Below are 22695 nucleotides of genomic sequence, written 5' to 3' on the forward strand. Positions count from 1 at the left end.
CACCCCGCCCTCCCCGCCCGCCCGCCCCGCCCCGGTCGCGCGCTAACTCCGGGACTCGGCTGGCAAAAGCGGCGCAGAGCTAGGCGAGGAAGGCGAGCGGAGAGCCCGAGTCCTGGCCGCGGAGGGGGCCGTGGGTCTCCAGGACTGCCCTGGGCGTCCCCGCCCTTCTCTCGCGCTCTCGGCGCTCCAGAGGGAGTGGCAGGGAGGAGGCGAGGTGCTGGAGAACCGGTTCCTTCGCTCTCCCGCGCGCTACCGGGCTCAGCCGCTCGGGTGTGGGCGCCAGGACCCGGGGGCGGCGGGCTGGAGGAGCCCGGGCCTCGGCCCCTCTCCCGGCGCCGCGGGCCCCAGCGTTTTCTTCTTCGGCGCCGCCACCTGAGACCGACGCCGCGGGCTGCTCGTGCCTGCGCAGGCTACTTTGCAGAGCGCGGGAGCAGCTCCGGGCGTGCAGATCTCTCCTCGGCGCCTCGGGACTCTCGCGCCTGGGAAGAGCACCCACTGGGAGGGCGCCGCCACTTACCTGCTCGTCGGCATCTCCCGGGGTTCCCGGTTCCCCACCAAGGGTGTTTGCAAGTCTTAAGCGCTTCTTCTGAAACGTTGGAGCCCAGCGTCCTCTTCCCCTCACACGTACACCTTACTTCTTAATTCAAACATTTTGATAGGAAAGTTTCTTTTTCACTCTTTCTCTCTCTTTCTTAGACTGCCTCTAACAGGGACTTTTTGATGGAAAATGTGGCCACAGACCCCTGCCCTCAACTTTTTTCCACATGATGCGTAAGGAGCCTCCTTGAGGCGATTTCCCCGGATTGTTCGTACGGGCGAAGCCCATTTCCCAGCCGAAAAAACTTCCCAAACACGTCTACCTGGGTGGACTTTTAAAAGTGCAAAAAAGTGTTTTCGTTCCAACTCTAAGCTAGGCGAATCTTTTAAATGGCACCTCCTCCTGAAAATTAGGCACTTTATTCCCTTTCGAGGAATTTCTACCCCTTGTTTCTAATCTCCCCCACTCCCCCACTCCGACAGGCGGGGTAAAAAGTTTGCACAGGATTAAGTGTGAGGGCGAGTCAAGGAGCCTCCAGGCGCATCGCAGTGGGGAGCACTCGCGCTGCCCGGGCTGCGGGGTCGGGCGCCGAGAGCGGACCGGGCGCTGGGTGAGGAGGAGGAGAAGGAAGGGGGAGCCCGCTGAGTGAAAAGGGGCCGCGGCCGCCGCTCATCAAAGTGCTTCCCCCTCCCCCAAGCGACACTTTCCTTTGGAGTCCGAATAAAATACGGTAACAGAATATGATGGAGGGCACACTGTTTCCTTAACTGCTTCTCAAAGGACCCGGGAGATCTTCTTAGGACCTTTAATAAGGCTTTGGTCGGTTCTTTTGTTGATCTCTCAAAATCAACTCCTTCTAATTGAAGTTGGAGCTGAAAGCGAGCTAATGTTCAAAGAAAGTGGCCGCCAGACCAACGAAATTACATTTTTTTTTTTTTTGACGATGAGGGAACATCTAATCAAAGGGGCAGGGGAGGAGGGGTGGGAGTGGGGGCGTACGAAGGAGAAAAGGAGGTTTTACAAGATCCTTCTCTGGTTCACAAAAGTCAGCGACACGGGCGCTTCTCTCCAGAACAAAGACACCGCGGCCCATTCACAAAAGGGAGAGAAAGAGAGAAAGCTGAATAAAAGAACGAGAGAAATGGGAAAAAATGAGAGAGAGAAGGAGGGAGAGACTGAGTGAGAAAGAAGCTTTAAGAGGAAAAGAAACAGTGCAGAGCGCAGCGCTAACCCAGGCGGGGACACACCTTAGGCTCGCGCAGGCCCCTACCGGGAGTAGCCCGCGAGGCCCGCGGTCAGCCGCCCGCGGCTCGGAGCCACTGTGATCGTGCTGAAGTTTAAAGAAAGCAACGAAATATACCCCTTCCTTAGGTTCCGAGGAAAGGCGCCGGCTGGAGCGTACTAGTTTTGGGGGAAAGAATAGGCGGACGTCCGGGGTTCGCTTCGCCGGCGTCCGCGTCCATAGCCCGGCGCTGCCCTAGTCCCGGCCAGTCCGCTGTGTGCCGGGGTTGGCCCTCCAGTGCCGGGGCGCGTGACCTTGCCCCATTCCTCCACCTTAACGCATTCCTCCCTCCACCAGGCCCTGTTTCGCCTGCAGCCTCAGCACCTGACCTGGGTCCCGCGCAGCGAGGTGGGACGGCAGTGCGCGCTGGAATGTGCCCGCGCGGTCCCCGGGGCACGCCTCGCGGGAGTCCGGCGCTCTCGGTTCCAGATGCTGCCACCATTCTCGGGGAACTTGGGAGGTATCAAGTAGCACGGATTTTTTTTTTTTTCCTAATGAGAGTATTTATCTAATCCCAAATTGCAGGCGAATTTTCTTAACGCTCAGCCCATAAAACCCCAGGATTAAGAAAAGAAAGAGAGAGTAGAGGGGGAGAGGGAGGAGAGTGGAGAGGGAGAGAGACTGGGATGAAAGTTTCTTGAAAGCAGCGCAGAGGATTGAGGCGGCCGTCGCTAGGCAAATGTCCAGGTGGGAGATGCTGGGCCAGAAGCCATGACCGTTCCAGCATCGGCCGCGGTGCGGGAAGGGGAAGTGGGGACACCACTGGAGGAGGTGAAGCCGTCCAGCTCAAGGCCCTCGAGCCGGGAAGGGGCGAGGGAGCTGGGTCTGGAGACGCGGATCCAGCATCCAGGTGACCTCCAGGCCGGGCCAGGCTCTGGAGGACACTTGGGACAGGGGGAGGGCTTTGGATGTGAGGCCGAGGGATCTGACCAGGGGCAGAAGTTCTGCACCGGCCCGCAGACTGTGCCCAAGCAAGCCCACCGCCAACGCCCCTGCTCCTCTGCGACCCTCGGACCGATAGCCTCTTTTCCCGCAGCGCGGGCTTTCGGGTTCCGGGTCCTCCGGCGTGCTGGGTTCGTGCCCGTTCTCGGGAGCCAGCGTCTGGGCACCACGCAGCGATGTCCGGATGCAGCGCCCTTGCCGCGGGCCTGACCCCGCCAGGCGCCGGAGTCCACGCTCCACCGCCGCTGAGGGGCGTTCGGGCGCCACCGAGCAGCCCAAATTGAAACCCCGAGAGGCTCGGGACTAAAGCTGGAGGGGCAGGTAGAGGGGCCGCCCGGCGGTCCCAGACCATCCTAGCAAATCTGGGGCGAGGGAAGGGTTGTCAGTTGGTCGATTGGGAGCGGCTTCCGGAGTGAAGGAGCTGCTTTTCGGCGAGGCCCCTCGGGAGTGAAGGTTCCTCGAATCAAGCGTAAACTGGGTGGGTGCTGTTGGCCGCCCAGGCCCCAGGCTGCTTGGGGCGGGCGATTTCTGTCTGCTGAGTTTTCCTGGGGTTAGAACGGGATTCTGAGAGCGTTCCCCAGAGAGCAGCAGCTCTCTCTCTGCTCTCCTGCTCGAATAAAGAGGGCAAATACCGACTTCATTTACTTAAAATAACTTTTCAATAACTTAAAAGAAATCCTCATCATGAAGGAATTCTACCGTAGCAAGTTTTTATCATTTTGAAAGACTGGCAATTGGAGGTGGCTGCATACTTGGAACGAAATTTGTTTGTGTGTACATGCATATGATCTACGCTAAAGTATAAATGCTAGTGGACTGTTTTCTCTAAGTTTCTGGACTTGTTGAACAAGCTTTCTTTGTTTGGACACCCCTGTGGGGGAATGAAGGAAACTACCATAGAATCGCTTTTTTTTTTTTTTTTTTTCCGTAGCCTAGAACTTCTTGTTAAAAGTTCTCTTTCCCTCATTTCATACACACATACCTGCACACATTCTCCCCGCCCCCCAACAAATAACCCTCTTCCTTTCACTTCAGTACCTACAGACTTGCCGGTTATCAGAAGACACGACTCTCCCTAATACGACTTCAAAACTCTAACAATTCAAAGTAATGACGTGGAAAATTCAAGATATAAATATTTTTTCATTGGTGTGGAATCACAAATTTCCTCAAATCTTTAGCAGAGATTACCCTTGACAAAAGACTTGATAGTTTATACTGCTTAAGAATATGACTAATTACTTTTCAATTCGCATTCGTGTGTCAGCAGGGCCCCCTCTGGGATGGTGTAAACTTATTCAGCTTCAAATGCAGCCCAGTATCCTGCCCTAAGTTCCAGAGGACCATTTTCCACATGAAAAGTCTTATGGATAGACAAACTTCCATTCAAACCAATGTCAAGTTTTCATTGCAAGAAAGTAGCAGCCGTGTTTAAGGTAAGAAAGTTTCTGCTTTTATTGAAAATTTATATATGACTCAGTATTGTAATAAATAAACATAACCATTTTCACAAAAAATGACAGTGCTATGCTAAAGAAGAAAATATTAAATGGGGGATTTACTTGTAGTGGCAAGACAGACTTTTTATCAATACAGAATAAATATTAACAGCATTTGTGAGCCAATGTTGAGACCCAACAAAATGTAGGAATCAAGCATGATGTAAGAAATAATTATCCAGAGAAAAAGATGGTGTATTCTCGGATGATAAGACTGTCTTTGTAAACTGGTGCATATCAATTAGTCCTATCCTCACAGCTCACCTTCAAACCACAGGGCTTGTTTCTGGCTATGTTAAAGGACCATCCTCTGAGGAAAGCAGAGGAGAGGAACTCCATTATCCTTACAGCGAAACGCAACCACTGCAGAAAAACTCCACTGGTAAATAGAACACAGTTTAATAAGTAGATTGGATATGATCTAACTATAAAATTTAGGTAACAGAGTAAGTGTTACATATGGCAGGACTGGAAAAAAATCATGACATTTTTCTTATCCCCTTGTACCCCCCTCCCACTGTCATTATGCTATTACCAACAACAACAAGAATAATGTTTCAAATTTTCCTCCCATCAAAAAATGAGAGAAAATAACGAGGGAAGTGTTTTTGTTCTTTTTTGAACAGTTTCTTGAACACCTCCAATACCAATCACTCACAAGGTGTCTGTGCAAATCTATTTCACAGGATTCCAAGGAAATTGTTAACTCACAAAAAAATCCTTAAACGAAGCTATTTTGGAGTTCTGTATATTATTTGGAAAGGAGGGAGGGAAAAGGTGGTGGTGGTAAAGTAGAGGTAAAGTAGTACAATCCAGCCAAACAAAATGTTAAAAGTTTTAAATCAACAATGAGTCTGACTTTTTCTGCTCTGGGAACCAAGACTCTAAAATGTTGGGAGAGATTCTTTCTGATCTGATGGCTACTGAAGAACACATTTCTCCTCTTTCTTGGCCATCTTGCCTTTGTTTTGCTCCAGAGTTCGCTCCAAATGCTCATCTTCTTCTTCGGCCCTGGATGTCAGACAAACAGGACAAACAGGAAACAAAATTATTTTTCTTCGTGGAGGGCAGAGCAGCACTCCCCCGTCGCCCAGTATTTGGATCCCCAGCGGGAATGGGGAGCACCAGGCCAGCGGGAGTCTGCCCCGGCCCTCCCGCGACCTCTGGATTGAACTTTCCGCACACTTCTCGGCCCCTCGGCAGGTGGCCCAGCCTCGACCCGACCCCACTGCCCACTCACTGCTTCTCCTGCGCGTCCAGGTCCCTGACCAGCGCATCGCGCTTGTTCACCAGGGCCACCAGCTCATCTAGCAGAAGCTGCTCGCGTCGCTTCTGGGCCTCGGTCTTCTGCCAGTCTGCAGAAGACGGGAGGCTAGTTACCCACCGGCAGGGCCTCTGAACACCCGGCCCCCCGCCCTCCCCTTCCCGCCTTTTCCAGTTTCCTTATATTTCTCAGCAAACCACACTATAGGGCCACTAGCTACTGTTTTCTGGGGAGTTTGGCTGTTGTGGTGAAGGCTTCCTCTCTAAAACTCTACTTCCTAAATAGATCCTGTGAATGGAGATGGCTGCGGCAGGGTTGGAACCTGCTTAGAACCAGGTGTGAACCGGCGGCTAGCCTGAGGTGCGCACCTGAATCCAGCCAAAGTGGGGGAGGGGAGCTAGAGGCCCAGAAGAGGTTGGCCCAGGGGTTGGTAGTGGGGGAAGTGGGTAAATGAGGAGGCGGGAAACAGTGATGGGCGATAAAATTATTCTGAAAAGGCTAGAGAATCTGCCTGAGAACCTATCCTCCTCCCCCACCCCCACTCTCACCCCAAACAGCCCATTCTTCGCTAATTTCCTCTTCGCTCTATTTTAGCAGTTGGATGTATCTCACACTGGGCGCCATATGCTTCACAATAACTTTAAAAGTAGTGAATCGGCTAATTAGCATTTTTCTTTGAAGTAAAAAATAAATTTGCTCTGCAATATTACACTGCAGCTCTCGATCGCATCACAGCCAGTTTTCTTTTGGAGACGTTTGCTGGGTGGTTTCAAATCAAAGCACTTTTGCAAAGGAAAAATTACATATTTCTTTTTGAAACCCTATGATAAAGGTTGGAAAACCCGATGGGCAGTGCTCTTTCCATGGATGGGGGGCGTTTTTTTTTTTTTTGAAGGTTTTAGACCCCAATAATATATTTCCTAATCTTTGCTGGTCTGATGATTTCCTTAAGATGAGCAGCAGTTTCATTTAATAAAAACAGGACCAAATCGAACATTTAAAACACTTTTGAAACCAAAGCCAACTGCTCTCTGGCCAGACTGTAAGGGCTTGTAGCTGTCAATCAACCCCCAGTCTACCCCGCCTCCCTCATTAGGAAGGTAAACAATGAAAAGAAGAAGTAGATGATGAGGCAGATAGCAGAACAAATGAGGACCTAGAGGGAAACAGGACACCAGCTTAAAAAAAAAAAAAAAAAAAAAAAAAAAAAAAAAAAAAAAAAAAAAAAGAACCATGGCCACTGACTCCTGCAGCCCCCTCCCCCAGCAAATGCACTTTCCAAAAAAACAGAGAGAAGTGCAATCCTTTCGGGTTTCTCTCTTCTCTCTCCATTGCCCTGGGCAATCATGTTAAAACTCACATGGCTGGTGCTTATTCAGATAAACCTAACAATGCACACCGCTGGTTACCATGTGAATCTTCACAAACCACACAAGAATGTGCTGGTTCAAATCCCCCCCGACCCCCTCCAAAGCAAAATTTATTCAAGACAGCAAACTGCTCAGCAGCTTTATGAAAGCAAATGGTGCTAGAGGGAATTCTATCTTGTATTTACAAATTAAAAATTAGATGCATCATCATGCAATAAAGGTTAGAAAAGCAGCAAAAAGCTAGAATGTTTTATTCAATTTATCACTATTTCTTTCATTATAAGCTCTAACACATACATACATATTTATATGAAACATGCTATATGTTAATTATCCACATTCGATATAAAACATCACACAAATACATTAAATAACTGATCACTATTACACTTTTATTTTAAAAATGAAATATTCTATAGCATGGAGATGAATACAGAAACTATTTGGAAAGGGTTTCTTTGAATATAATAATTTAAAAAATAATAAACAGCAAAATTGAAGAGCAGCCATATATATCACAATTTTATTCTTTGGATTTAAATGCAACTGAGGACAGGAATGCTGGAAAATTTTTTAATCTGGTTCTTGTTCTTAAATCAGTCTTATTCAGCAGGTAAATTAATAGGGTCTCCAGGTTGGAAAGATCTTAAAGGTCATCTAGTCTAATTTCAGGTAACTATAATTCTAGAAATATTATTTGAGAAAAAACCTAAACGTGTAATAGATTTGAGACTAAATTTTATATTAAGATTACTAGTTTAATGAATATTAATTTTTTTCACTTCCAACCTCAAGAAATCATTCTGATTATAAGCTTTGATTTATAATTATTTACTTCCAAAACATTTTGCTAACAGCTTTACAATTGAATAAATTTTCAAAAATAGAATTAAATTGAAAATTATATTAAAAAAATTAAACCAAGAAAACATAAATTTTAACAACACATATAATTTTCTTAATTACTCCTTCTCTGAACTTGACCAGTTGCTTTTAAGGCTTTAATTAGTAATTAAAAATACCAAGATTTCATTAATATTGAAAAAATTAGGACTTTAACAAAATGGATAAAAGAGGACATTAAAGAAAATTTTAACCTTTGAAGTATTGAGTAATTTAAAATATCTTAACTTTTCCCTAGCTCAGTAATGACATTTTCTATAACTGTAATGAAATCTTTTAAAAATTAAGAATATTTAGGTAATTTTAATCATTTCAGAGTCAAATTTAAATGACATTAGAATTTAAAATATCCCAGCATAAATTTATAGGATTTTAAAATATTAAATCTGTCATTACAGTGCTACATTAATATCTGTCTACAAAATATTAGTCAACTGTACAGGAAATAGCAATGTGCAGTGAATAGAGTTTACATTAGCAAAACTATACTTTTACTTCATGTTTGTTTTCTCATAATGGGAATAAATTATATAATATACATGTACACAAACTCATACATATGTATACATACACATACATATATATTTGAATGCTAATTTGAGAAATTAAGCAAACCATTTTTATCTTTTTTAAAAAATGTAGTATTACATTTAAAATTGATCAAGATTCACATTCGCATGTTCAAGCCTAACTGCACTGACTTTGGCTTGGACAAACTACAATGTGGGTTCTGATTAATTTAAAGATTCCAGTGTACTTTTGCTACAAAAGCCATATCCTCTCGTAACAAATAGGATTAAGTTTTGATGCTGCATTTGAGCCAAAGTGTTGAAATAAAGAGATTCTGTTTATGTCCATCTGCACTGAGCTGTTTTGTTAGTTTAAAAAACTCTTTTTTATATATAGGGCCAATTATTCACTCCCTGATTCAGTTTATTTGCTGAAGTTGATAATTACCTTGAAAAAAGGCAAGAGAAATACCTATAAACACTTTAATAGAAAGGACCTAAAGTTCTTGTAGTAAACCTTCAACCTTGCCACTATAAATAAGCCTGGCACTTTGATGAAAATTAACACTAGTTTTGTAAAGAGCACATTGGGGGATTGCAGTCAAGTCTTATCTTTAGTTCCAGTCAACTAGCAATCCTGAAAGAGTTTGCATCATCATCAGAACAGGCCATTTGATAGGATTCTACCGCTGTACCTAATCAATCTATGGAAGACTGTGGCTGTACTGTGTAACAAAGCTAAAATAGATTTACAAATGGGGTTTTAGGGGATAAGCTCCTCCACAGGATTACATATTGATTTTAAATATAAAAAGCTTATCATATAAACCATAACTACAAAAATAGTGAACCTATGCATAAATCCCTTTAGAAGAGCACCCACTTCAAACTCTAAGCCAAGAATAAATCAAGATGTACAAAATCCTAGAGAAGATCCATTTCTTGTGCAGAAAATGAACATACCACTTTCTAAAAGCCCACCCCAATGTGTGCAGAAATGAATTTATCTTTCTTGAGGGGGCATTAAATAATCTGGAACAAAAGAAACTATAGGAAAAGTATCTAAAAGATATTTGTTAGTTTGAGGGATCCTACAACTTAGTTCAGTAGAGTGAAACTCCTGCTATGAAAAACACCTCAGGAAAAAAAGGGTAAAAGACAGGCCAAAGTGATTATGGATTCTTAGAATGGATGTATTGAATATTATATTTTGCTCTCAAACCAAGCTGTTAATATTTCTTTCAATGTGCTATGGTTATCAGTATTCTATGCTATTCTCCTGGTGAATGGTTTCAGCAGCAGATTTATTTGAAAAGATTTTAGTTTATTTATTACTAAAACCATCTTATGGCTACTAAGTAGGAGGGATGGGAAAAGAGAAATGAACTTTAAAACAAAAGAAAGCAAAACAAAACCAACTACTGTTGCTTATTCATGTGTTTTTTTCTGTGGTGTGTTAACACTCGAAAAGGCTATTCATCTGAATGTGTGTCCACTCTAAGGGTTGGCTCAGAGGACACTGTCTTCACAGAGCTGATCTTCACAGTGATCACCACCTCCCTGGGACAGCCCAGCCCATGTACTGCCCAGGCTAGTGGGGCAGGCCTCTTTCTTAAGACAGTATCTTTATTTGTAATCAACAGGCTACTCCTTTTCTCAAGTCGCCTTTTTCCCTCAACCAGCAATGGAAACTGGCCGAGAGATTTAAGGCACAGTCACATATACACAGACAATGTATTTAAAACACAAAAGAGAAAGATAATGCAAAACACTAACAACTGTAGTAAAACTGTTTTAAAAATATTTTTCCACTTTTCTTCAAATATATGACTTTCTACTGCTTTTCTGTATGTGCAAGCAGGTCAGGCAGATAAAATATTAGATTATTTAACACTGTAAATCTGGTATATAGGGATAGGACTGCTGATGAAATTGAATTATTTAATGTGTCACGGCCCTGCTTTTAAGACAGGTATTTGGTTATATTGGTTTTGGGGTTAGAACCAATATCTATCTTAATGTCAACTGTATTGTATCAAGCTGTATTTTGGGGATAGTTTATCTTTTTATACGTGAAAGTGTAAATAAAAATGTAAAGAATATTGTGTTGAGTGTAGTGTACAATGAATCTATAATAAACTGTATGACGAGTTATATGTATTATATATACTATATATAAACATTATATATTATACATACATATATAATATAAATAGTATTTGCTGTGCCTACTTTTCAACTGACTATTTTGCTCTTTTGAAGACTATACCATGACTACAAAAACTATATCAAGAGGAAAAATACCATTTAGTATAGTTGTGCACTTTATTTCAATGGCAAGTTTCACAGAACTTCTTAAATAATTTTGACAAATTTTATAGTCATTATCAATGCTATAATTTGATACATCTGGGTAGCCACTTGAAGGAAATTGGCTAACTGAAGCCTTTCAAAATAAAGTAAATCAGATTTCTAAATGAGGATATACAAATGTTGCCAGTGATATTTATCAAATGAGTTTATGAATATAAAAGTAACTAAAAATGAAATGTCTACAAGCATATATGATAGTATTTAGACAAATAGCATGCACTTTGATGACAATATTTATTAAAATATTTTAAGAATATAAGGCTTCACTTGGCTTTCCCTTACGTACTTAAATTTCCAGTTTCTGAACTAATTAGAATTGACTTATTATGGATCAGGTACCTTATCAGGTGAAGAACAAAATTACCATGGACAGTCAATGGGTTAAGAGGTCAATATAGAATAGGAAAATCAGTTTGCATTGATTAGACTAAAGGTCCATTTTACAGAGCCCAAAGGATTAGCTTTTAAGCAGACATCTTTGAACTATAAGACATTTTCAACTGAGATATAAGGAGAACAGCATTATAAAACATCTAAGAATTAAAAAAAAACATATATAGTAAATGCCAGATAAGCTAGCTGATGTTTACTGATATATGAACCATGCATAGGATTACTATATAATTCATTTAAAAGCTTTATGAAAAGCATGAAACTGTTTCATTTATCTCTTATGCCAATCTTTGCCCAGATACTCACTTAATACAAGTTGGAATCTTAAGAACTGTAGTAGACTGAACATGGATATATTTCAATGTTGACATCAATTAAATATTAAAGCAAAATTTAGAGTCTGGATGTAAAAAATCAAAATGATAAATCTTTTCCAAACCTCCCCAGTGGAAACAACTTTAAATCGCACTTAAGTAAAATGTAATTAAATCAATCAACTCCTTATATTTTCCATTTTATGGACATATAAGCTTACTGAATCAAAACTTAGGACAATTTTCTGCTATTATTAATAGCAAACATAATGATTATCTATCTGAATTAGGGTCTTTAAGTTTATATGGATACTGCTTTCTGCCTCCACGGCATTTATTTGCAATTCCGGAAGGTCCCTAGTACACCAGATGTAGTAAGACCAGAAGTGTATTATATTCTTTAAATCTCTTTGACAACTGACACGTCACATACCTCACCACACCATAGCATTTCTTACCTTCAATGGCTAGCATTGCCCGCAATTCCCGGTTCAGCAGCTCATACCGTCGTTCTAAATCATGTTCTTTTTCCCTGGGCAAGTTGCAAAAGTTCATCAATATGCTAATTACTAAATCATTAAACACTTAAAAGAACCTTTAGGTTACATTGATTTTAGGACTCATAACTGACTTTTCTCTTTAACTTTAAGCCACTCCAAATGAATGATACACAAACCTAAAACCTTCCTCAGTCGAGTATTTACTAGTGCTATTATTTTCCTCCTTCAATTCTGAATGTTACATAGGTATATTTTAATCTGAGGATAATTACTCACTTTCTTCATTGCTTCTTGTAGTCAATGCCAAGTACAGGGCTATTTTCTAAAATATTTTTCATAATTTATAATCTCTTTTTTCCAAAACTCCATATGAAAAGAATACAAGAAACATGAAAGTACCAGCAGTGCAAATTTAATACAGAGACCACAATTCAGGATTTGTTAAGTTTTGTGCTTCTTCATAGCTCTTTTATCAAGTTCAGGCATGGCAGAAATTATAAAATTAGACTTTTTCACTGAAATAAACCACGTAAGCCTGCTCATTCTCACACTAGGTGGCATACTAGAAGAATACTGCTAGCGAGCAGAAAGGAACATGCTTAAGTCCTCCGGTGAACTAAAATGCTAAAAACTAAGAATGCTTATTACATTTTGTCTAGACTCCATTTTACTGTAATTCTTATAATCACAAAAAGGTCACTTCTGTTTTAGTAACTGATCTTTTATCCCAAAACTTAGAGTAACATCACCTGAGACTATAAATGTACTTTTGTCCTTATTAAGAGTTATTTTATTTAACTTAGAATTTGTTGTTAAATAAACTTTAATTTTATTTATCTTGCCCTCTCTCAATATAAACCAAACTTCCTTTCCTTGTATAAGTGATTTATTTCTTAAATACAATAATTGTTTATATTCCTTGGCTTTCTGTATAATAAACACTTTTTCAGTGTCTATTGTTCCATTTAAAAATTCTTATAAGATGAAAACTGTCATATACTATTTTTTATTTTTTTATAAAACATGTAATTGCTAAGGAAAGGGAAAATACCGAATAAATATGAAATCCCAAAGAAGGCAATAACAAGAGGCCTAAGATTTATCAATGTTGTAGGCAAAACAAGCATAATGATGAGTACTTACAGAAGAGAGAGCTGATTCATTCTCCTTATTAAGGCATTTTTCTTATTAACTAACATAAACCATTCCTGCATCATAGCTTCTTCTTCTTCTGTGTTCCTTCCTATAATTCAGGAAGAGTTACCTCTTACTATATGATGTTATACAAGCCAAATAATAGTTTAGCACAGAATTTTTTAAACATAGAAAACATTTTAGTTATTCTAATACTGTATATTAAACTGCTTATAAGAAGGTTAAAGTCCAAGTCCTGAAAAAAGAAAAGTCAGTCTTCTTAAGGTGATATTATTCGGCATGCATATTTTACTCTCCGTGAACATACCTATAGATCATATTAACACTAAGTACAGTAAGCAAAATGTCCTACCTTTTAAATTCTCCCTAGAGGCTGACTTGCTATTATGTTTCAATAAGGAACTCACAGTGCTGAGAGACATATGGTCATGATTAAAAAAAATTAAAAAATCATTATGAGACTCATAAGACTAGCAGGAAGATCAGGGAAGTCCAGAGATTGTGTGAAAGCTTCCATTTGTAACAACTTGCTATTTTCTTATTTTCCTCCCCAAAAGTAAACTAGAGATATGTAATATATATGACATTTTGGAACTCATCATCCCTAATAGGGTGGACTACTTATAAATTACTAAATACACTGTAAATGACCAGGCTACAAAAAAATACCCACAGCTACCTATGAAAAAAAAATTTAATGAACATCATGATGTTCAGAAAACATGTGAGCAGAGTGACAACTGAACATTTTAGATTATAACTGATTGTACACAGGAGATACTTAAAATTCCCCATTGCTAATATCCATCCCATCATCTAATACCACCCTGCCACTTCCTCACAAAGGCCAATATAATCCATATTAGGGATTATAATATAGTATATATTTGTCATTTGTTCATGTAGAGGTAGGCCACAATTACATTGAAGAAAAATATTAATTTTCCTATCTTCCTTTCTCTCCCTTCAAATTATACCTAGTCGAATTTCTAATTCTTCAATGTTTATTTCCTGAATTTTTCCCATGACTGGTTTATTGTTTTGCTAAGCTATTATTTAATATTTCAGTCTAACTTCTGTATGGCATTCACAAGGTTAATTTAAATATCTATTAAAATTAAATAATTCCCCTCAGATTATTATTCCCTAAGTTTGATTTTCTTTTCAAGTAAAATGTCAAGGAGAGCCCTCTTCCACCAACCCCACACTTCCTTTCTCCAGAGGTAAGTATGATTATAGTTTAACATATCTCCTTCCAGACCACATTGATAGCTATGTCTATCACACATGTGTATATACTGTATCTATAGACACATACATTTTTTTTAACATAAGAGCTCATATTACGTATTCATCTATGATTTGTTCTGTCATATTGTCCAAATATCTATCTCATTCTTTATAGTGCTTGCATAAATTATGAGCATACCATAATTTATTTAAATATTTCTACATTAATACAAATTTAAATAATTTTTAGAATACAAATAGAATATAAAAAGCTAATCTGTGTGTAAGGGATTAAACATGTATTTCAGAGCATCCCTATAAAATAGATAGCTGTTGTTTACCAGTAGGGAGAATAGTTGAGAATATGTGCCTTCATTTAATGCTGTTAAAACTAATGGTACGAAGCCGACTTAGGATAGATTCTTTTAAGAGTCTGAACAAAAGTCTTTATTGTTTTACAGTATTTTTAATCTCTCTTTTAGGGTAGCTGGTTTTGTATTCACTTTGGACCATGTGATGTCTTGACACTGGTCATGTGATACAGGCTGCGATAGGCACAAATCCCTGGGTAGCAACAAAAGAAGAAAGAGTAAAAAGAAAAAGCTGAGAAAAAGCTTGCAATTTGGAAAAAGGCCAATTGTACCCTGGTGAAGGCCTTTTTGATCAGTGAAATGCCACATGTGTGCAATATTAATAGGTGTAGATTTTATGATATTTTACTTTCCAATTAAAGACTTAATTCTTGTGTTCATAACCTATGTGATTTCTAAAAATATAGATTTATTAAAACTTTCTTTTGCATTTAACTTAACCTATAATTTGAGGTTTTCAGGCAATACTAGAAGCAACCAGCCTACTCTTAAATTAGCATCATTTTCTTCAATGGAAGACAGCTTCCTTCAGAATAACAATATTGATGTGGTACTGTGTTATTTTCAGTTTAACTTATGCCTATGAATTCTAGTGAAGAATAAGAGATCCCCTTCCTCTAATTGTTACGAAATGACTAATAACAAAAGAATCTCATGTTTTAGAAGGAAATAAGCCTAACAATAAGAAATATTTAAGGACACATTACTCATTGCTTCACAGAGTATTTAATTGGAAAAACATATTTGAAGATAAATCAATTCTGTATCACCAAATTCTTATCTGCGATAGTATACAATGATGGACATCTATACTTAACCTAATATAAAAAAATTAAAATTTCTTCTAATACATCATTACACTATTGTTTTTAGGGCTCTCAAATTTTTTAAATTTAAAAAGCTTTTAAAAGCCAGTAAGTTGAACCATTACAAATTAATCCTGACTTTAATAACTGGTTAAAGACCCCTTTAGCTTTATAAGTAACAAAAAATATTAAAGCCTGTGATCACAGTGAGCTTTTCTCATTTCTCCTCTAACCATTTGTTATTTAATCCAATACTAGTAATCCAATTTGTCCATCAGACTTTTAAAGGGCAGAATGCAACTTCCTCAGCTTAGACACTTTTCAAAGTACAATATATTTTTCAAATGAATGCTGGATGTTTCATTTTTCCCAACTGTTCGTAGCTCTAATGCATGAGGAAAAAAAGAACAAGATGAACATTGTTCATACTGATTAAGTAAGAGCTCATTAAAGAGCTGTCAGTGCGGTACTTTGAATATGCATGAAGCATATAATCAGATCTAGTACCGTCACTAGAGGAGAATACGGTAAGTACAAAGGATTGATTTAATTACTTAGAGTGGGCTGTGGTGGTAAAGCCGTCTTGTTAGTGCAAAAAGAAAAAGAGGTTGTATTCTGGCACTGTTAGAAAAAAAGGCAGTTTTAGCTTCTGCCACAATACCTAATCTCAGAATAAAGCACTTTACATTGTAGCTTAAAATGAAGACTGTCATTATTTTATAAAATGGCCATAAATCGTTTAATCTTATTTAACCTAACCTGGTTAACTGCCTCTTTTTCAAAATTATCTTTAATTTGTAATTACAACCACATTTTTGTCACCTAGACCAACAATAATGCTTTTTAAAATTTTTTTTCAGTTTCACCATTTAGAAAATTCAAGATGTACACTACTGAAAGCCATTTTGAAATTAAAAATGACAAAATAATATAGTATAGTATACAATTACTAAAACGTGAAAGCATGGCTGAGTTGTTACACTATATTTTAAAACATAGTACCTCACATTTATTATAAATAAATTATCAATAAAAACATAAAAACTACTTAACTAGTTTTAGCCTTAACATTTTAAAGTATTGGACTACTTAATATAATCTCTGGTAATATTTTTTCCTACTTTGTTTCCTTAAAAACTTGTTTTTATTTTGCCTCCAAGACAATGTAACATCTATTTCGATATCACAATCCTTAAAGTCAGTTTTTTCTTTTAATCCGTTATTGCAGCTAGAGTATGATTTTTAAAAATTATTAAATAATCAAGGATAATGATAATGGCAGGAAAAGTAACTATTTGTAAATATAACTTCAAATTATTCTTCTTATCACACAGTTAACAAAAACCACTTGACAGAAGCATATGATGCAGAGCACTACATGCAGTAGTCAGTGTTAACTGACAATATCAACTACTTTATATTACATATCTTCCAAGAAATCTTCAAAGTTATTATTTTTATTTAGCAATTCATTCATTTATCCAAGCATCTGTATGTAATTTTTACTTATTTTTTCAGAAGTAGTATTTTCAACGTAAGTTTTAAAATGAATAAGTGATGTCAAAAACCAGAAATTATGAATGTTTTAAAAACTGTCTTCTCATTAGCTTTTCCTAATTAATCTTTCACCATAAAATTATCTATTTATAAAGATATATTTTAGACAGTGAATTCTTATATAAATGCAAAATAAGGAACAAAACAATTTTAGCTGAGGACGAATTCAATGGGAAAGAGTAAATACATATAAATGTAGGCTGCTGTTATACAAGTATACAAATTCAAGATTTTCTACCATGAAATCATTAAAGAATGCTGAAATCTTGCCATAGCCCCATAGTGGTGATGGCTGAGTAGTAATCACATATAGCCCTTAAAGGACACAACATAGCAAAGCTAAACCAAACACAAAAACAAAAAACCTGCCATTACAAATTGTCCTGATGGTGATTATAAGAATATGATTATGACCTTTCAAAGACATATGACAAAAAGACATATGATACACGAAGGTATCCAAGTAACTGGTATTTAATGGATGAAAGAGAGATGAGTTTGGTGCAGTTATGTAGGGTCATGTAGACATTAACTCCAAAGCCAACATTATTGCAGGACTCCAGTGCCTCAGTTTTAGAAAATATTTAAACTTAGGAAATAGAGCTATATTATGAAAATAAATTTTACTACAAATGTTTCTGATCCAACAATATCCTCAAACAGCATCAATATGGAAGAATCTCATAATCTTGATGTTTTCAGCAGTTTAATTGTCTTAAAACCATTTGCTCAGCCTGACATATTTACAATATTAAGAGTACAAACTTTGGGAAATATCCTGTCTCCATTGGTTGAAGCAAAAGAAAAACTGCCATACTCTCTCACACGTATCTTATATTTACCCGTTTGCTAAGATAGAATGTAGGGACAGATGTGAGGTAGCAACTTTCTACACATGACTTCTAACAGACCCCTATGCATGGACTTTCTACAGGAGGAGGCACAGACAACTTCACCAAAATTCTTCCTCAATAAACTTACACATAGGAAGAAGCTATTTCTAAAGGTTGGAAGTTTACAGCAGTCTTCTTGCACCAACTTCTCACTCCTTAATGGGGTCTGAAATGACTTTTTTTTTTGAGACAGAGTCTCGCTCTGTCGCCCAGGCTGGAGTGCAGTGGTGCGATCTTGGCTCACTGCAACCTCTGCCTCCTGGGTTCAAACAATTCTCCTGCCTCAGCCTCCAAGTAGCTGGGACTACAGGCGCCCACCACCACGCCCAGCTAATTTTTTGTATTTTCAGTAGAGACAGGGTTTCACCATGTTAGCCAGGATGGTCTTGATTTCCTGACCTCATGATCCACCCACCTGGGCCTCCCAAAGCGCTGGGATTACAGGCGTGAGGCACCACGCCCAGCCTGAACTGACCTTTTATTTTTCTTTTTAAAAATCATTTCTTTTTATTTATTTATTTATTAATTATACTTTAAGTTCTAGGGTACATGTGCACAATGTACAGGTTTGTTACATATGTATACATGTGCCATGTTGGTGTGCTGCACCTGTTAACTCGTCATTTACATTAGGTATATCTCCTAATGCTTGAACTGACCTTTTTTATACTGAAAGTCAGCACTGGATTTCTCAAAAGGTAACAAACTAAACACAAAGTTAAGGCAGAAATAAAAAAGCATCAAAGTAGTCATTGTGGAAAAAATTATAACTGATAAAATTATTTATATTTACTTATAGCTTAGGGTTTTTTTTGTTTTTGTATTTTGTTTTGAGACAGGGTCTTGTTCTGTCACCCAGGCTGAAGTGCAGTGACATGATCTCAGCCCACTGCAATCTCCACCTCCAGGGTTCAAACAATTCTCCTGCCTCAGCCTCTCGTGTTGCTGGGATCACAGGTGTGCGCCACCACACCTGGCTGATTTTTGTATTTTCAGTAGACATGGGGTTTCGCCATGGTGGCCAGGCTAGTCTCACACTGCTGGCTTCAAATGATCTGCCCACCTTGGCCTTCCAAAGTGCTGGGATTACAGGTGTGAGACACTGTGCCCGGCCAATAGTTTAGTATTTTTTTTAAAATTACATATGGGATTATGATGCATCCATAACTTTTTATTGCTAAGAGCCTTTAAAGGTAAATGACTCACATTTCAGGTAATGCATGACTATCTTGACCATCTACAGATGAGCATTTGACTAAAGTTAAAACACTCAGAACTCCAAAGCTGTATTTATTTTTTAAGGTACATTTAATGTATTTTGTAAAATAGGATAAAATACAGTCAGTCACTTTTACAGACATAATTCTACTGGATAGACAGTAGTCTTCTTGGAGAATCAATTAAGCGACCTCTAGTAAGGGGCAAACTTGAATTGTAAGCTTCCCTTACAGATGGATGCCTCCCTCTGCCAGCTCTCCACTCTCCTGAAGGCCTTTTTGTTTGGGCGGCATCTGGCCTACTCCCTTCTATCCACTCCCTGTCCTACAGCCTTCTCACAGTCATGTCATGGGAATGACTCAAGTGGCTCTAGAAGTGACAGATATATTAATATCAAAGATGAACATGAATAGTTGAATAAAATAATTTCTTTAAAAGTGGGAGTAGAAGCTGGGCACAGTGGCTCATGCCTGCAATCTCAGCACTTTGGGAGGCCGAGGTGGGTGGATCACCTGAGGTCAGGAGTTCGAGACTGGGCTGGCCAACGTGGTGAAACCCTGTCTCTACTAAAAATACAAAAAATTAGCTGGGCGTGGTGGCGCATGCCTGTGATCCCAGCTACTCAGGAGGCCAAGGCAGGAGAATCACTTGAACCTAAGAGGCGGAGGTTGCAGTGAGCCGAGACCACACCACTGCACTCCAGCCTGGGTGACACAGCGAAACTCCACCTCAAAAAAAAAAAAAGAAAGAAAAGGCTGGGCATGGTGGTTCACGCCTGTAATCCCAGCACTTTGGGATGCCAAGGCGGGCAGATCATTAGGTCAGGAAATCAAGACCACCCTGGCTAACACAGTGAAACCCTGTCTCTACTAAAAATACGAAAAAAAAAAATTAGCCAGGTGTGGTGGTGGGTGCCTGTAGTCCCAGCTACTTGGGAGGCTGAGGCAGGAGAATGGCATGAACCTGGGAGGCGGAGCTTTCAGTGAGCCGAGATCGCGCCACTGCACTCCAGCCTGGGCGATAGAGCGAGACTCCGTTTCAAAAAAAAAGAAAAAAAAAAGCGGAAGTGGAGAAAAGCAATATTTCTAGGTTAATGTATTTTAAGATGTGATTTTTAAATAACTGTGTGTGTGTGTGTATATATATATATATATATATATATATAGCTAAATATTAAAACAGATATTCATAAACATTTATACATTCATGTAGGCCAAAATTTCAGGGAGGATATTCTCATCGGGAGAATGGGGTTCATCTTTATTTAGGTTATTTGGATACACATGATAGAACAACTGACTCATAAATGAACTTTAGAATAAAGACCTCTTATAAATTAAGGAGCATATTATGAATGTTTGCTTACATTAATTCTGAGAAACTCTTGTAGATATAACTATAAATTCTGGTAGAGTCAAGCATGATATATAATTATATACTATCTATAGTTTCGTGGCTGGTTAGATCAGTCATTCTGAATATAATGCAAATAAGATGAACATTGCATCCACACCCAATATGGCTTCTGCTGGCTGGGCATGGTGGCTCATGCCTGTAATCCCAGCACTTTGGGAGGCTGAGGTGGGCAGATCACCTGAGGTCAGGAGTTTGAGACCAGCCTGACCAACATGGTGAAACCCCATCTCTACTAAAAATACAAAAAAATTGGCCAGGCATGGTGGCGTGTGCCTGTAATCCTAGCTACTCGGGAGGCTGAGGCAGAAGAATCGCTTGAATCTGGGAGGTGAAGGTTGTGAGCTGAGACTGCGCCACTGCACTCTAGCCTGGGCGACAGAGCAAGACTTCATCTCAAAAACAAAAAACAATATAGCTTTTGTTCAGTTGAGCTTTTAAAAAAAAATTGAGCCCCTTGATCTCAGACTAATTATTGAAACTCTCTAAGCCTCAGTTTCTTCATCTCTATATGGATAATGGTATTACTTACTTCACGATTGTTGTAAGAATTGAGAAAATCCACATAAAGTACTTAGTGCAGAACCCAAGACTACAAGCTATGATGATAATAATGAAGGGGGTGATGATGGTGTATATAGCCCTGAGGCAGGAACTGGAGATACAAAATAACCAAGATGTGGTCCCTGCCCTCAAAGGCCGCATAGTCTAGTATGGAGACAGACATAACCAGGGATAGCTAGATCAAGGGTAAATCTGTAAACAATTTCATGGACACAAATTGTATTTTTAATCTTGGCTCCCATAACGAAGTCTATAGTTAGTGTTCCATTGGTCATATGCAGGATAGGTGAAAAATGTGGGTGAATCAGTACAAACCCATCTCTGCAGCTGGAAAAACAAAGCAGATGCCCTACTGGGTCAGCAGTGCCACTGCTGCCTACAAAAGATAGCCACAGCTATGGTAACACAACAGTGTGGCTGTGCTCCAAACAATGGTAGTCTAGTTATTGACAGTGGGTTTTAGAGACTTAAAAAAAAGTAGATAATGGAATACTGGTTAATATCAAAAAATAAAAAAGGTACATTTTAAGATTGAAAATTATGGACTAACGGAACACATCTACAAGTTTGCTGGTTATGAATATAAAGTTTTAAAAATGAGAATTATAATATGAAGTACAAATTGATGTAATTTGAAGAAAAGAATGACAACAACAGAATATCAAATATTTACAAAGCAAAAAGCTTCAGTGGGAAAGTAAGTTTTCATCATTTTTATAGGAAGATATTTGGATGTTAAAAGCACAGCACCTTTAAAAGCAGCTTATGAAATTGTCAGTGTAGATGAAATAGCTTATTTACTAAATGCCAGGTGAGACTGATTAAATTCTACTGAAAGTATGGAAAATTAAATATATATAATTTTTAAAATATAGAAATACAAATTCAGACAGATAGGCTTTAAATGTGTTCCAGATATGTTCCTTCCTAATAAAGCATTTCTCCAAAGATGTATTATGCAGTCGGACAACTACTCTTGTAGGTAACCTGCTCCAGTGTGGCTTAAAGTCTCTACAAATTGGCTGAGGGTGGTGGAGCATGCCTACAGTATCAGGTACTCAGGAGGCTGAGGTGGGAGGATCACTGGAGCCTAGAAGTTCAAGGCCAGCCTGTGGAACATAGCAAGACCAAAACTCTTAAAAAAAAAAAACTTTAAAAGTGCTTAAAATATCATACCCAGGGTGTCTCCAGAGCCTCCGGTTTCCAATAAGGGATGAGTTCAACCCTAAATTAGCTGCCTGCACAGTAAGTTTCTTTTCCACTGTATTCCTGCTTTGATCATGCTTGGGTTCAGATAACCAGGTAACACTGTGATATATCCTTCCTATGTACCTTCTCATTTACTTATTTAATTGACAAAAAGAGTATATATTTATCATGTCCATGTTTTGAAATAGGTAAACACTGTGGAATGTCTAAACTATGGTAATTAACATATGGATTACATTATATACTTATTTTTTTGTGGTAAGAACACTTAAAATCAAGTCTCTTAGCAATTTTGAAGTATAATACACTGTTAAAGCCCAGGTGTGGTGGCTCACGCCTGTAATCCCAGCACTTTCAGAGGCCAAGACAGGAGGATCGCTTGAGCCCAAGAG

The 22695-nt window shown here is 39.0% G+C and overlaps 1 protein-coding gene across 18 annotated transcripts in view; it reads right to left on the reverse strand.

The window, feature by feature from the left end:
- Nucleotides 1–4192: 4192 nt before the first annotated feature.
- Nucleotides 4193–22695, reverse strand: part of EHBP1 (EH domain binding protein 1) — a 399042-nt gene continuing 380539 nt past the window's right edge. For all 18 annotated transcript variants that reach the window (XM_058429082.1, XM_058429086.1, XM_058429083.1 and 15 more), the window contains 4 exons: nucleotides 13031–13130; nucleotides 11846–11919; nucleotides 5502–5616; nucleotides 4193–5272 (listed from right to left, as the gene is read on the reverse strand). In XM_058429082.1, coding sequence (XP_058285065.1) covers nucleotides 5182–5272; nucleotides 5502–5616; nucleotides 11846–11919; nucleotides 13031–13130 — 380 coding nt within the window. In that variant the 3' untranslated portion in view covers nucleotides 4193–5181. The remainder of the gene's footprint in view (nucleotides 5273–5501; nucleotides 5617–11845; nucleotides 11920–13030; nucleotides 13131–22695) is intronic.

Source organism: Hylobates moloch, unplaced genomic scaffold (genome assembly GCF_009828535.3).
Source record: "Hylobates moloch isolate HMO894 unplaced genomic scaffold, HMol_V3 SCAFFOLD_15, whole genome shotgun sequence".
Taxonomy (NCBI): domain Eukaryota; kingdom Metazoa; phylum Chordata; class Mammalia; order Primates; family Hylobatidae; genus Hylobates; species Hylobates moloch.